We start from the raw sequence: 17,141 nt of genomic DNA on the forward strand, positions 1-17,141 counted from the left end.
AGCAGGCAAACCCGTCTTCTGCAGCATTTTTTAATGAACATGGCTCATCTTGTTTCTCACCATGCCATCTGTCAGGTATGCAGGATCAGGCGGAGCTTGATCTCAGCAAAATACAATGTTCCACTGAGTTGTTAATGGAGATTTTAGAGAGAGTCTGCTTAAAATATCTCATATTACTCTGCATATGTTCGCTAAAGTACCATAGATACAGCAACTATTTGCAAAGTAGACACCTGAAAGTTTTCTGCAGTTTGTGTGATTATAGCAGCTCACCTCAGTGTTTTATCTTGGGACTTTACCTGATAGCCTAAGAGAAATGAATGGGAAAAGATGGTCTTCAAAATATGTTTTAAAACCTCTAATAAGGATGGCCAGCATATGTTTTGCCCCTTTTAGTCTGACCACCTTAAATCAAAACCAATGCCTTCACAAGTCATGTAATTTAATCTCAAGGTAATAGAGTCTGTGAAGGCATCAGAGAATGTTTTCAAACAAACAAATGTTCTGTAGATGTTCTATGCATATTTGAACATCACTCAAAGCAACATTTAATTCACCATCTAAAAATTCTGATGCCCAAGGTGCATTTTTTGTCCCATATGCAAAAAACAGTGTGTCACAGAAAACTTATTCTGCAGATTACTCTTAAAACATCATTCCTACGCTGATCGATGGTGGTAGCAGCATCATGCTGTAGGGAATTCTTTTTCTTTAGCTGTCAGCCTTTCTATTTGGTTATTTGGTCAGCTGTAGTTGTTTTGACCTAGGGCTAGACAATACAGTTGGTTGGAGTTACAGAAAATGCTCAACAAAATCAGGCTCTGAAGACTTGCAGTTGTCAGTGCAGCATGGATTCTTCAAAATATTGACTCTAGAAGACTGAAAACAAATTTACTTTTCAGATTTTAATTTGTAAAGAAACAAAACATGTTTTTCCTTTCAATAATATGTTATTGGAAGAAAATATTGGAAACAAATTTCAGGAGTTTCCATATTTTCCATAAATATGGAAAATATGTTGCGTAACTGCAAGTTAATGATACAAAGAAATCTTCACAAACTTTAGACCAAAATTGCCTATGTCATGAAAAATATTGGAAAACATTTTTTTGCAGGAAATAAGAAGAAAGCTTTATTTGTGAACCAAATGAGATTTTGTCCAAGCAAATACAATCTCCCACACTGGATTTGGAGTTGTTTTCTTTCGATAACCCGTATTTGCTTACTTTGAAATGAAGCAATTGTTTTTTCCTCAGCTTTAGATCTGTACACTGACAAAGATGAGATTCAGCAAAAACATAATCGGCAGCAGTGTAACAAAAGAGTTTTATTCAGATTTACTTATATTTTTTAAGTATGTATTCATAAGTGAAGGAACATTCTCTCTTGTCCTCATTTAGTGCATGTTCTCAGTGGGAAACAGCAGGCTTAGTCAAGGCTGTGTGCATTTGCTGCAGGGAAGATTTACCCTTTACACACACATTGCATGCAAACACATGCGTCCACGCCTACACATACCTCTTTTGTCACCTTGGCAAAAAGTTTCATAAAGGTGTTAATGTTCCTTCTTCTTTGTTGCTTGTCTCACAGCTACAGGGATGCTCAAGCAGAACAAACTGACTTTCCATACATGCTGGTTTGTTTTGGCTTTGCCACATGTTGGGACGATTTGTTGTTTCAAAGAGAGGTCACTATCCAAGCCCCATTTAACTAAGGCGTATTATCTGCTACAAAGCAGACCACTTGACATTTGGACTTTTTGTTCACTGGAAAGACTTTAAAAAGAGGAAAATTTTGTTTTCTATAGTGCATGTAAGCCTGGGAATGGTCTAGCAGCATACCCTTCTGGACATTAATCTGCAGAAGCTCATTCATTCAAGTTTGTAGAAGTTCATGCGCTGCTGTAATTAACATTTAAAATAAAGACGGTCCTTTTCAAATGATAAATAGATTTTTTTTTAATCTAGAGATATGCTTTTTTAGCCAGTGACAGTGAAATATGTAATTTCAAAACTGTGAAGTATATAGGATTTTGGTATTCTGTCACCCTTTCTATTTGGTTATTTGGTCAGCTGTAGCTGTTTTGATCTACAGCTGGACAATAAATTAATAACAATGCAAGTTACCTAGTAACAACATTCTAAGCAACATGTACAGCGACCAGGTTTCACCGGCAGCAGGGCTTAATAGTAGTTTTCTAGTAGTAAAAATCTACTATTTTTAAGTAGTTCACAACTACTTAAAAATAAAAATCAATAGCATGGATTGAAAATTATGTCTAAAACAGGAAAGGTCACGTCACTAGTTGGGTAGTATTTCAGATATTTAAAACAAGAAAGTGAATCAAAAATTATATGTATTGACTGATATGAAATGCTTATATCATAATATGTTTCTCAGCCATATTATTTAGCCCTATTTTGACAAATGCAAAGTAGATTAAAGGAGTGATACAGTCTGCACATTTGTGATCAGTCATCAAGGATGGTGAATATGTTGCATTTGTGCCCGTAGCTTTTTGGCCAAAAAGTCTTGTTCTTGTTAAGATGCTTGTGTTCTTCAGACAGTTTCAGGCTAAAACAGGGAGATTTATGGAGCAGCCAAAACGTCTTGGACAGCTACACCCATGAGTGTAGGAGACGCCACTAGATGCAGCATTGATAAGATATGTATAGCTATGTAAGCAGGTTGCATTGCCAACTTCACTCCCATGGGGAATGGTGTAATTAGCTTTTTTTCCCTATTGTCCCCGCATCCCTATTTAGCACAGGGAAATAGAGAATACTTTGGGGGAATTAAAAGTGCTTGTTGCAAAACTAATTTTGGATCTATTTTGGGGATGTGTCAGCGGAATGATATTGCTATCGCTCAACATGACAGCAATGACAAGGCCATGAAAGGGATGCTAATGAAGGCAATAAAAGCAGCACAAGGTGAACATTTACCACAGGGGCTTACATTATTCAGACCTCCATGGTATTCATCCTTTTTTCCTATTCCCATTGGGTCTTCTCTTTTTCCAATTTGCTTTCCTTCCAGGTTCACAGGATTAGTGTGAAAATGATACTTGCTCTGTTTTTCCATCTTCAATTCCAAGCATCTCTCCTCTGGCCACATATCTTCTCATCAAAAGATAAACATTAAAGAATATGAGCAAATTAATTAATATTTTGACTCTAATACGTCAAGTAACTATAGAAGTTCAAAAACTGAATGCCCTAATTCTGTAGTACAAAAGTAGGACTTTGTTTCTTAATTGTTTTATAATAATGGCTCATATTTTAGTTATTTTTCTCAGATAATTTAGAACACAAAGAGATAACATAGTGGAGTTATAGCTTCTTGTCAATAAACATCGTCCTGATCCTCCAAACTGAAGTTAATGGTAAAATAATCAGGAAGTCTCAAATCACACATAGCAGATAGTGGTTATCCAGTGACAACTAGCTGCAGGAAGATCAAGGAAGATCACAGGTTTTTTATCCCTTCAAAGACCTGGCCTGGATTCAAAATAAAGGCAATGAGTAGAATTTGAAACTAAAGACAAGGGTAGTAAGCCATATACTGAACATGCATTTTAATGGAGCGGTGATGACATTAAAGAGTTGGACCCCTAAGAAGTTGCTTGACTGTATGAGTGAAAACATAATTCCTGAACATGAAAGTAGACTAAGTATTGGTTAATATTTTCCAGCAACTCTTTGGTTGAAGCATCTGAAGAACTATATGTGTGGGTTCTTCGAGAAAGGCAAAAGCTCCTATCTGAAAACCTCTGACTTTGTGTGTATTTTTAGCATGTTGCTGTACAGTTGAATAGGCATCTGGGCCTCACAACAGTAGATAGATAAAGTAAAACAAAGGCTGTGAAACAACACGCTGAGCTCTGAGTTATTTCACTGCTGCTTCATGCCCTATGCTCCTCTCAGCATGTCCCCAAGTCAGCTAAAAAATCGTGCTTGTTGTCAGCAGTAAGAATGGATGGATTGCATTTGCATGTGCCATGTGAATTCTTTCTGGTTGCATGCATCCAGCTCAAACTCTGTCCCCTTGCTTCTTTGTATTAAGATCCATTCCCTGAGAAGCCTGGTAATTACAGAAAATGGGCTGTTCTGGCAGAAATTGGAGATAATTGTTTTGCACGTTGCAGTGAGACTCCGAGTGTCACTCAAGCATCACTATGTTTGCCTGAAACTACTATAGGTATGTGTACTGAGACACCAGTTGTTGCAGAAAATCGCTTGTATCTGAGCTTTTCCTGGGCAGTTCTTGATTTGTCCTTGCAATGTAGAGCATGTTCCCATTATTCATGCATAGCAGGATGTATACTTTTTGCTATAATGTAGGTGTCCATAGAGAAACTGCCACAAACAGAAAATTCTGATCTAGGATATCTCGAACCTTAATATATATATATTGTATATATATATTTATTTTTTTATTTATTTATTTATTTATTTTGGTGTTTTTGGCTTCCTGTGTCTAAAACCACTTTTGTGATTCTATAATCCTTCCTCCACACTAGTGACTTAGCCTGGCGTAAGAGCTCAAAATAAGGCAATGCACCATTCCTCCCTCTTCTCCCTTAGCCCATTTTTCTCTGTCCTTTCATTCTCCCTTTCTGATCTGCTGTGTTTGAGTACCAGAGGTCATAAAGCTTTGGACAAGGCAAAGGCCCCAGCCAGGCTGATGTGCTGACTGGGGGGATATGAGGCTTGACTTTGGGGCAGTGTGAAAGATCCAGGCCTGTCTTGTTTGTCTGTCTGTCCGTCTCGCTGGCTACACTATAATGAGATTGCAGGGTTCTGTAAGGCGGATTTACTGGAGCACAACTCCCCCTAGGGCCTTTTCATAGAAATTGGTTCCTCCATATTTCACCCAAGCTTCTCACTCTCTCTCGCTTTGTCAAATGTGTCTATCTTTCTCCCTCACACCCTCTCTCTTTCTAAAACCTCTGATGTTCGCTCCCACTTTTGTTAATTATGATACGCTGCGTTCCTTTCTTTCTGAGGGGAAAGATTGAAACTTTCCACAAAGCACAAAGCTTAACCAAAAGCGGGGAGAAAGAAAGACACAATGAGAGAGAAAGTGGGATGTAGGATTTGGGCTGGGATGTGGCACCAATACCCTATCGCAAGGCCTCTCCACATTATCTCCCCTTCAACATGGCCACATTCATTTTGATGGCCTCTCTCAACTCCATGTGGAATCCCATAAAAATGCATGAATGCATGCATGCAACTATAACAAGGATATTTTCCTAGCGGATGTTAAAATAGTTCCAGTTTTTTATTGTCTCCCAGTTACTTTGCTGCAAATTGAAAGCCAAGGTCATAAAGCCATGCAAATTTTTTATAGCATGTATGCAAAGCATTTCACAGAAATGTTTTCCGTTAGTTTACACTACTGATGTTTACACACATGGTGGGGTCTCGCAGTCCAGCCATCCCAGCTGTGCACATTGAGAATGGGGCCAATTCAAATACAGTCTCAAACTTACATCAAGCCAGCCTTTTTTCGAGAGGTGCTATGTTATCCTCTTCGTCACACCAAAACACATCTACCTAAAAACAAATCGTTTTACATATTATTCCCAATATCAGCTCAATACCATTCATTTTACACTACCCAAGGATGTGCAGTCATTATTCACCTGGAAGGCTCCTGATCAGATTGTGAAGGGACACTGGATGAATATTTTCAACTTTCCTGGGTCATGTAAACACTTGAGTGTACATAATCAACAGCTTAGGCAGCAGAACATGAGAAATAAGGTAAGATGAGCCCACCTACTCAGCAGTCAGCTAAGCCCCAGGCTGCTAATTGGTACAGGGGCACTGATTACAGAGGCTTGCATAAAGTGCTGCAGGGAGATTGTGGGTAAAGGTTTCCCAGCAGAGCCCTGTGCCACCACCAAACATTAACTTGCACCATTAGGTCCAACCAGCTGCGCTTACACACATGGTCTGGGTATTCTCACTCCCCAGAGTTCTTATCACTGAAAAGCTTTCTCTCCCTTTTTCTGACATCCAAACCAATATCGGCGGGGAGCCCACAAGATGAATGACCCTGCAAATGCGACATTAAAAAGTCATAAACGGGAATACCTTCAGGCTCAGGAGTTCCTCAGTGAGGGGGTGGCCCACATTTTTTCTTTTTTTTTTGCTTACTAATGCTTGAACTGCTAAGAACAGGTGGATCAAGGCAAAAGAAGTATCACAGTAATTTATTATCTCACTCCTGTGTTGCAAAAAAGACTGAGAAGCATTTCCAACATGTTTTAAAACTTTTATTTCACCAATTAGAAACTTTTTAGCCATTTTTCAACTCATAAAATTTTGTAAGGCAATTGGCATTACCAACTATACAGATCAATCTCTGTGTATTTCAGAGGTCCTAGATCTTTCACCTGGAGATTCCCAAAAAGGTTGCCAACATTTCTAAATCTAGCATGTGCTCTAACAGACAGAAAGTGAAGAATAAAACCGATGAAACAAATCAGGTTTTTTGTACATTCACCTTTCTTGATATTGACTAAAGTTCTCTTACAGTCAATTCCCTTCTTCACTAATTCAGTGACATGTCCCAGAGTCATATACTAATTGCAGTTTTGTGACAGAGGTATATCCATGATAGCAGCCTTAATGAACAACAAACATACCTCATCAGAAAATACTGTTTCATTTTCATGAAGTTCTTATAGGTTTTGCACTTCCTGTCACTCACTCTACTAAAACTGAAAATAGCTATTATTCTTATCCCCATTGCAGCAAGAACACTGAAAAAGTTGTCACCAGTATGACCTTATGTAGTTTAGGTATGGGAATCTAAATAGACTGTTATTATTTATTTTTTTGGGTTTATGACTCATCAGCCATTGGCCAGGACAAGTCAAGATGAAAATAAGCCAAATCAGTCCGAGTTAATCTAAAATGAAACATTTTTGTTTCATGCAAAGCAAAGAAACAATTTATCATTTTGATTAAAGTGGTTAACTATTAACTTACAAAGGTATGACAGAATTTGAACAAAACTTTAGAAACTGTTGACAACTGTGCAGACAAAAGAAGATGGTCTCTTTTAGGCTGTTCTTTTCCACTGTGTCCTTCATCAGCACTGACTCATTGGTTTCAAAGTGCAGTGCTGACATTTTCATTGGCCCAGAGATCACTTATGGGGCAGGGTGTTGGCTCCTGTGAGGTTGGACCAGTAAACAAATGGACAGGGGCCCAGTGAGGGTTGGCCTTCTGAGGAACATTTGACAGCCCATAATTATGTCTACTGCATACAAAGGCCTTTTCACTGTCAGTATGTATGGACTGAGTCACACAGTAAATGTAGACATCTCAAAAAACATCTTATGAATCCCATGTATGATGTTTACCTATTATCTGGTTCACATTTTAATCCCAGAGTAGATGATGATGGGAAATTTTGATATATTTTATTTTCAGAACTACCTAAGCTGATGGGTCATTTGGTATTTAACTAAAAGATAGGCTGCTAAGTGTAATGTCATGTACCCAAAAATAGACATCACAATTGTGTGTTTAAGAATAGCTGGGCTCTGCAGTATTGTGCACTCTATTGTACATGTTGGAGGGAGGCAAATACCTCACAAATGCATTACCCCTTCTGGACCTTGAGTATCGCACAGTAACACACACACACAATCCATAATTTCAGGTTCCAGCTAACCCCAGTGACGCCTTTGGTTAATTCTACTGAAGCCCACGAGGCTGTCCAGTATCCGCCAGTAAATTAGCCTTGGATATCCTCCATAAGTCCTCTCTATCTGGTCAGTGCCTGAAGTCACCATCATGTGCACACACTCTTCAAATTGATGAACATTTTTCACTGTAACAGAGACTTTAACTTTGAATAATGTGGAGGGTTTGTGCATATGTATGTGAGGTGTTGTGGTTCTTTTTCTGTGTAAATGCTTACTAAAATCGTGGCCAGATCTGGTTGAATCTTCCAACTGGCTCCACCTTGATATTAGTTCTTAGTAGAAATATGTGCATGCGATGGCAGAATGCCAGACCACAGCTACTCAAAACTTCAGCTAATGATGAAATGTTTCTAATACATTTGTTGGACCACTTATGCTGATACTAATCTCCTGTAAATACATTTTTGGGGCCTTTTATTGTCCTCTATAAAAACATGGATAGCATATTGCTTCTCATCAGGTAAACTATTTAGGTCCTCTAACAAATCTCTGTTTGCATCTTTTTTTTGCATTTTTCTATCTCTGTGGTTTCTACCTGAACAATTTGCCTCTCTAGGGCTAGGCCACTGTTCTGGTCTTACTCTGCTTGTTTTTTTCATCTCTTCATTTCTTCTCTCTTCCTCAGTTCTGTTCGGTCTGCTGTCAGTGGGTGCCCAGACAGAGATGAAGAAGGTTGTTGGGGACAATGCCACTTTACCATGCCACCACCAGTTTCCAGCTTCCAGCCCTCTTGACATTGAGTGGTTGCTGCAGAAACCTAACTCAAAGCAGAAAGTGGTAAGATTTCTTAGTCTGTATTCTGTATGACTTTCTCTTGCTACTAAGTAATGACTTATTGGATGGTTAAAAATATGATAACACCTTATTTGAAGGCGCATGAGACTGGCATGACACTGTCATAAACATGACATAACACCTGTGATGTATATGAAGGAGTCTTTGCAAATGTTTACAACTGTTGTCATGAAGTGTTATTTGGTAAACAATTTGGTAAACAATTACACTTTTAATGGACTTTTAATGCAACTTTGCATTAAAAATGTCTTTATTTACCGAATGGCACTTCATAACAACAGTCTTAAACATTCATGAAGACGATTTCATGAATGTTTATGAAGGACAGGTGTCATGAACATGACATGGGTTGTGTCGTGTTTATGACAGTGTCCTGTCAGTCTTATGCACACCCTTTCAATTAAAGTATTACCAAAAATATTAATATGTTAAGAAACATTATTCAACAATTGTCAACATTGACAACAGAGTCTAATTAGCTACACTGAGACAGACAGTGTGAAAGACAAGGACATGGTGTTCCGTCTTTGGATTGACCTAACCTCAGAAATGGGCTTGTTTTTTATTGTTCCAGAACTTCATTATCAATGTCAACAGCAAGGGGTGAAACTCTGCTAGAGTGACCCTGGGCGTGACTTATTTATCTTTTTTTTTTTATCTACTGTATCTTTGAACTTATGTTCTTTCACATGAAACCCTGCTGAAGGTGATGTGGTGTGCCCTTGGGACACAAGTCTCTGTGTTCATGGCTGGATCTGTCAGTGATATCAAAATAAAAAGTCCTGACACCATGTTTATGAACAGGACAGTAAAATGGCTTCCCCATGTTTTCATTTTGACAGTTCAGTCTGGAAGAATTTTCCAATGCAAAAAATGTTATATTAGCAATACTACCTGCAAATGTACTTGAAAGCACTACAGGCTACATGCACAGCCATTTGAAACTGTACTACTTACTGAACTAAACAAATACAGTTACACAGAATACGTGTGCTTTAAATTTTGCTGTGCACAACTGTAAAAAATATCATGTGGAAGCTTGAGTGAAACTGTTCAATTTGGGAAACATTTTGAGAATAGACTGATAAGAATTTCTTAAAATTGACAGATTTTGACAACTAGTTAAACATTTATGGTAGTAATGACTCAAGCGATATAAGGACTGTTGGCTTTAGTTAAAGTTTTGTTGAGTTTAATAGATGTACTTATTAGCTTTTAGCAACTCCACAGTAAATGGAAAATATATTTTTTAGATGATGAACAACAACAAAAAACATATCTTCTCAAAGAAGAATCTTTAATTCTCCTTAAATGAGAACAAATGTAAATGTTTTTTGATGTTTTCTGTTGGCACAAAAGTTATTTCATTCTAAAATTATAAACAAATTGTGACGGTACAAAACAAAGTAATCTGGAAACAGCTTTTTGCCATCTAGAATGGAACACATTGAATAGAATTGCCATACAATGAGCCGTTTCACGTGATCAAATTAAATAAACTGATTAGGTCCTAAAATTGTTTATGTTGGGATTGCAGTTTTCCTCCGGAACAGTAGGAGTCAGCACTGGGAAATTTTTACAGCTCCAACTGACGAAAGAAAAGAATAAGTGGAGCTCTGCAAGGGCCAGGGCTGCAAAGTGGCAGGGAGATTTTGCTGAATCTATTCACAGCATTTAACATTAACCTTAATGTTAAGCTGCAAACTTTTAATAATTTTTCACATTGGAAAAAGTCCATAGGAATTGTGGGAAATAGCAAAAATTAATGGGAAACTATAGATTATTTCAACAACATTAATATCAAGCAAAAATATATTTATTCCATTATATAATGAAAGCTTACTTCTCAGAAAAGAATCTGGTTGAGCTGATTTACTCATGATCAGTCTCTTTCGACTGTATTTGGAAAATTATTGGCTCATTAAATGGTAAATCAAAGAAAAGTTCCTGCTTGTTGTGTATATTCTTTGGCTTTCCTCAGTTTTATGTTTTTTCAGTTTGAAACTTCTTACCTTTTAAATCAAATTAAGTTAATGTGGTGCCTTAACAACTTGCTTTTATTACTTTTTGTAACATTTTAATATGTTTATAACTTTTGTGGAATTTGTTTGTTTAACTACAGTGAAAAAGGCACACAACAACAGAAAAACTACAAAACTGCAGAGTTTAAAAACTGGAATCTGGAGCAGAAAAAGAAGCATGTGTTAAAAAAAAAAGAGAAAAACATCTAATATTACATTTTAATGATCTCAGAAAAAGGCTTTCATATTGCAATGAATATTTAAAAGGATGAAAACAATGAAGGCACCATTAATTAAAATCAAACATCCAAAGATGTGATTATGACACCACATTTGCAGCTGAATGAATTAATCATTCTTTTTTCTGCTGAAAGGCAGTATTTGGAAGGAAGGACTGGGCATTTGTCAACATTTAGCCACTATTTAGCAAGAGAAGAAATACATGTATTAATGACTTTGAACACTGAAATAATGATGTCTCTGGAAAATTTGCATTTATTGTCATTCAAGTTTGTTTTTGATGGGAAAAGAGACAAACTGTAAAAAGCTGATAAGTATTTCATCTGATTTTATTAAAATATGGTATGTTGAAAATTATTTCTACTTTTGTCAGAAATAGTAAAATATTTATTGCCACTATAACAATCATGAACTTCTTGTAATTTCAAGTAAACAAAATCATATGTAGATTTATTAACCTCCACTGAAAGAAGGACTCTTAAAACAATTGTGAATCTTAGCCAGATTTGAAATAAACTAAACTGGAACTAAAATTCCAGTTTAGTTCTCAGTTGATATATGGAAATTCCCCAGCTGTGACTCATGTTGAATAAGCTTGTTTTAGATCTGAGTTATGTAATCTCATCCACAGTCACTGACACGTGGAATAAAATGTTCAATAAATAAAACATAAAAGTGAAAAAAAGAAAAAAATGATTATCATAGAGTCTTACTATTGTTCTTTTGGAGGTATAATTGGCAATGCAAGATTTATATATGACATTTGCTCATTTCACATTTATTTTAATTAAACTTGAAGAATACATTAGAGGCAGTGTGGGGGGATATCTCATCATGTATTTCAGTTCATGTTGAATAAACAAACCACCTCATTTTAATTGGAAACTTTACCCACAGCCTATGGTCATTTTGCTCAATTTTCCCACAATTCCACACACTCATGAGTACTTTCCGTGTCTCTGTCCCATAAGAGTGTTTGCAGTATACACCCAGACATAACCAGAGGCATAAATACACATAGTCATATGGTGCAGCCTGCACTCACATATGTATGAGTAATAAAGGCCCACAGTTCATAAAAAAAAAGCAAAAAGAAAGTGCCCATAGGCAAATATCTGTAAAATATTCTTTTTATGGTGCCAAGGCTGTTCACGTTTGCACCGTAATGTATGTCTGTTTGCATTTATGGAGGATGTCCTTAAAATCTGCTGCGTGTGAAGTCTAGGTATATACATGTGTAAGTAGCCAGTGGTCACCTGTGGTCCCAGCAGGTGCCCCCATTTCTTTCGGCACTGATGTGCTGTGGCACCGGCATTTAGCAGGCCCCCATCTGCAGGCTCTCACTTGCCCTGAGTAATAGGCCACTGTGACAGCTGCGTTTGTTTGTGTTTGTGCATGTGGATAGAGCGTAAGAGAAAAAGGAGAGGAACACATGCATTCTAAACTGAGAAAGAAAACTTTGAAAACGTTGTAAATGACCATGCTTACTGTGAAATTATCCATCATATTTATTTATTTTTAAAAATTTTGACTGTATAATAAAATAAACTAAAACTTTAATATCCTTACAAGCCAAGTGCAATGTGTTGTCATCTGAAAATACAGTGCTGCATTATGCAGTGCACTGTGCTTCTGTGTGGCTTTTAATTCTGTGCCAACACCTAATCTGTGCCACAGTGGGTACTTTAATCTTTTATCAGCAACCAAATAGATTTTTCTGTCTTTTTGTATGGTCACTTCGACAGCTTTGCTTGTACAAAGGCCATTAGAGATAGTAGTCCTCATAGATAATCAGCTGAATGTGCTGAATGTCACAGCAAATGCATTCATCTGTGAAATCCCAGGGGTTAATTATAAAATAATTGTTAGCATTGCTACTCATACTATAAGTACTGGAATGGTGAGTTTTTCAGCATTGTGAGTAGACAGTGAGGCAACACTATGCTTATGTACCAGTCGTTCACGTACAATCTTTGGAGTTAAGAAAGTTTGAATGCTCCTGTCTGCCTACCAGTTCAATAGATTGAGGATGTTCCTTGTGAGACATAAAAATCTACTAAGGCAAATGTACTTCTAAGTAGCATGAATTGGAATAATGTTTGGAATGATAAAATAGCAAGTATTTCAAAGTTAAATGCAAGTTTCATGAAGAAACTTAGGCTGTTTTGTTTTTAATATTAGGAAAATGACTTTTTAAAAAGGAGCAGGGCAGATCTGATTTTAGTCTTTGCATAAAACATTTGAAGCTTGTGTGAGACAAATCAGAAATAAACATTTCAGTCAAATTTAATTGAATTTCAAATTAATTCCTATTACTTGTATAGTCAATCCACAACACTATCTACACTCAATTTACATAAAAAGTTATTTCAATTCATTTACACTTACATTTCAGTTGAAGCTAGCTATAAAACAATTCAGTTTATTATTTGAATAGTTTAAAAAGGTTTTCTAAGGAAACTCAGCAGATTGAACTGAGTCATCGATTTGCAGCACTCTCTACTCCTGGTTAAGCATTTCATGAAAGTAGACAAAGTCTTCCATTGTGTTGTTGACTTTACTGCAGTCCCTCATACTGAGCATCCATGTGGCCACAGTGGAGAGGAAAAATTGGCTCCGTACAAGCGGCCATCTGCCCCGACTAACAGGGGGCTTGAGGAGACAAAGTAGACGCACAAAAAGAAACAGAAGAGCTGATGTAGGAATACTTTCTATGTTAATGAAATTTACAAAGTTAATAGCAGGAGAATAAGAATGTTTAGTTGTTGGCAGCATTATCTCAGCCTATTGCCCCCTCCAGGAAGGTATCACAGTTGCATGGAATGCTAGACCAGATGTAGCTTCTATGGAGAGAGAAAAAAAAACTGAGAGTAAATATAAAGTTAACATACAGTTGAAATAACAGAAAAGTAAATTACATCTTTTTTTCTACATCCAGATCATTACTTTCTTCGGAGGACAGGTCTACACTAACGAGGCCGTTGGCAGTGACGCCAGCCGCTTGTCCTTCGCCGGGGAGTACCTGGGCGGTGACGCCTCCCTGCTGATCAGTGACCTGCTGCTGACCGACTCTGGGGAGTACTACTGTAAAGTCAAGACTGGGGGAAAGTACCACTGGAGCCAGGTCAACCTCATTGTTCTGGGTAAGGGTTTTCAGACGTACTCTCATAGTGAGCATACAAACAAATAAATGCAGATAACAAAATCACTCAGAAGAATTCACACTCAGATCCACAGACATGCCATCAGGTTATGAGGGAACTCATTTGGACTGAAAACACACACAAAGAATATCAAACACATACACATGTAGGCCTAATCAGAAGATCATTAGCCTGGCACATTTCCTCCATCATGCTGACTGATCTAATGATTCAATTTAATGCAGACGGTGTGATTTGATTTTCTTTATGCTGTTTGGGTCCATTTGGAATGGTTTCTTGATGAGGTGAGACGGAAAAACATTGAAGGACATAGAAATGGGCTCGGGAAGATGAATTCAGGGACTGAGTAACGCAGACAGATATGCTAGTGAATTCAAAAATACTTAACATCCCCTGTTAGACAAATGAAACAACAATATGAAAAGGCATTTGCTCCCGAAATGTTTCTGTGTTTTCACTATATGCTTTGTTACCAAGATGCCAAGAATACAGAGGATACCATTTTCAAATACTGATTGTATTTATAAGAAAAAAATGATGGAAACCAGCCTGTGTAAAATAGTGACTATCCAATAAATCTTGAATCTAATTTTGACATTCTTTGGCATCAACTATAATAATTGCAATAATTTCTTGTGGAGGTACTTTTCCCCACTATTTTTTGCAGAACTCATCCTTATTGGAGAGTTTTTGAGTGTAAACCACCTTTTTAAAGTCACAACACATCACCTCATTTGGTTTAAAATCTGGAATAAAATCTGGAACAATTCAGTTGGAATTTAACTTAATTGTTTTAAGATATTGTTTTGTTGTTATTTAGGCATTCAGAGGTAGATTTGCTAATGTACTTTGACTAGCTATATCACCAAAGTGTGCAAGAGTTTAAGGTCACAAACTGCTACACATTCTCCTTCAAGATTTTCTGGCAGAAAAAATGTTTTTTGGTCTTGGAATCCTTCTATGGGAGCCATACTTGTTCAGTCTCTTTCTTTTGAAACATGGACACCGACCTTAACTGAATCAGGTGAGATATGCAATGCTTTATATGCTCCTATGGGTTATTTTGTGACCTGCTGGATGAGTTGTTGACATGCTCTTGGTGTAATTTTGGTTGAGTGGCAAGACTGGTTGGCAACCTTTCTCTGTTTTCTCTATGGATAATTTCTATCATAGTGTTTCGCTCATGCTGGAAAGCCTCAGAAATAGGTTTTGCAACTCTTTGAAGACTTATAAAAGTCAATGTCTTTGTTTCTTATCTATTCTTCAATTTTTTTAGATTAGGTGTTGATGTGTTTTGATCTGAGCTCTTTTAGCCTACTTCAGATCACACTGGTTGGTAAGTGACATTCTAATTTTACAGAGATCTATCAGTTTTCAGAACTTCCTGTAGTTGGTAAAACTGAAGTAAACTTTCCAAAAAATAGTAGTTAAAAATATTCAGAGGTAGTTAATAATTCAATAACTGGAGGATAACAATAGGAAAGTATTTTTTCATATAAAATAGGTTTCTTAGGATATATATTTGTTCTCAAAAAAATTTCATTACCTTTTGAAAGCTGCATTTTTTTCTGTTCATCTTTGTCCAATATTAAAGATTGATGATCTTATGGATTTAAGTATGACAAAATGCAAAAAAAGCTTAAGAAAGAGGGCAAATGCATTTTCACAGAGCTATAACATGGATTTTTCTCAATTTCCGATACTTTTTGTAATTAAATTTACTCAACACAGATGTCTATTTAAAAAAAAACATAATCTATAATCCTTGCTAATATCGTACATATTTTATGCCTGGACAACAGCAATAGCTCACGGTGTTCAAGAACATCAAAAGAGGAGGAGCTCTGACACATGAGCCTGACACAAAGTCTGGTGGGAGGACCAAGTCTGTTCTGTGTCAGAAAAGTATCAGAAAAGCAAGCGAATTAATAAAACATCACGGGAGATTAGTTCAACCAGACGTTATTGGTTTTCTAATGGAGCAATCTGTTAATCCTCTCGCTCTCACTCTCCTCTCACTTCCATGAAGATATTGTGGTGACTTAGAGCCTCAATTTTCACAAATTGCCTTCAGCTCTGCGTCAACACTTTTGCTTCCAAGAGGGACAAACGTCTGAGATTCTGCTCCTGCTTCCCCTCGTTTGGATAATAACTTGTAATTGGCTTGGCATGAAACAGTAAATGTCAGTGGTTGCATTTGTTTGCTTGCCAGTGCAGATAGCATTATGTGCAAACTTGGTCACTCATGCCAAGAAGTTTACTGTTTGCTCGACTGAATGTTGGAATTTCCATGTGCAGATTTTAGACTTTAGAAGCAAAATAGATTGATAGTGCAAGTTTGGTAAACTTTTTCTTAGGGACTTCTGCTGCAGTTCAGTCTTACTCACCATGACAGAGCTGACAGATGCTCAGTGCTCCGCAATCAGCCGCTCTCGTTATATTGCTCACAGAGCGTGTGAGCCAATGCCATTCTGCTTCTGACATACTCCCGAATTATGTTACCATGTCAGAGTTACTTATTCTCCAAGTTTGCTCACAAGCAAGCACATGCAACTTCACATGGCTAATTTGACAGTTGCACAAAACACAAAACAGATATATAAATTTAGTCGACCAATCATCTAAAATTATGTCACTAGAGAGGGAGACAACTGTGCTCCATTTTCTTTTTATAGTGAAGCAGTGCCTCTCAGCAAGAATCTAAGCAGCGCAGCTGTACAGATCTCAGCAGGCTGCAACTATACTGCTCTGTGCCTCCAGCTGTGGCAGACTATGACCAAAACTATTGACCTGTGGAAAAAATGGCACTACACGCATTCATGGCCTGGTCTGGGGCCCTGTTTGTCCATTCCCTGCAGAAAGCCATTTTTTATTGTGTCACCAGTTTGCAGAAAACAAACTGAAAATGGGCAACTAACTTTAAAAGGACTACATCTTATGTTTTAAAATACCTACCATAATAAGTATATATAGTACCCACCATAGTGACTAGCATTGCCTTATTATAATGTAAAAAATCTTTAAAAAGTGATGATGAACCTTAGATGTCACAATTGACTTCCTTTATTAACTTGGTCACAATACATGAGGGCATAGTGCCCAATGTCCTCATCCAGCTACATTTATTAAATATTGCTCTGACTGTAGTTATGGAGACATTTAAGCAAGTTGTTTTCTTGCAATGATTGTCTG

The 17,141-nt window shown here is 37.2% G+C and overlaps 1 protein-coding gene across 1 annotated transcript in view; it reads left to right on the forward strand.

Moving 5' to 3' along the window:
- Window positions 1-17,141, forward strand: part of clmp (CXADR like membrane protein) — an 81,782-nt gene that overhangs the window by 55,332 nt on the left and 9,309 nt on the right. Inside the window, exons 2-3 of the mRNA XM_005808308.2 lie at window positions 8,355-8,506; window positions 13,724-13,928. Of these exons, the coding sequence (XP_005808365.1) occupies window positions 8,355-8,506; window positions 13,724-13,928 (357 nt within the window). The remainder of the gene's footprint in view (window positions 1-8,354; window positions 8,507-13,723; window positions 13,929-17,141) is intronic.

Source organism: Xiphophorus maculatus, chromosome 18 (genome assembly GCF_002775205.1).
Source record: "Xiphophorus maculatus strain JP 163 A chromosome 18, X_maculatus-5.0-male, whole genome shotgun sequence".
NCBI lineage: Eukaryota > Metazoa > Chordata > Actinopteri > Cyprinodontiformes > Poeciliidae > Xiphophorus > Xiphophorus maculatus.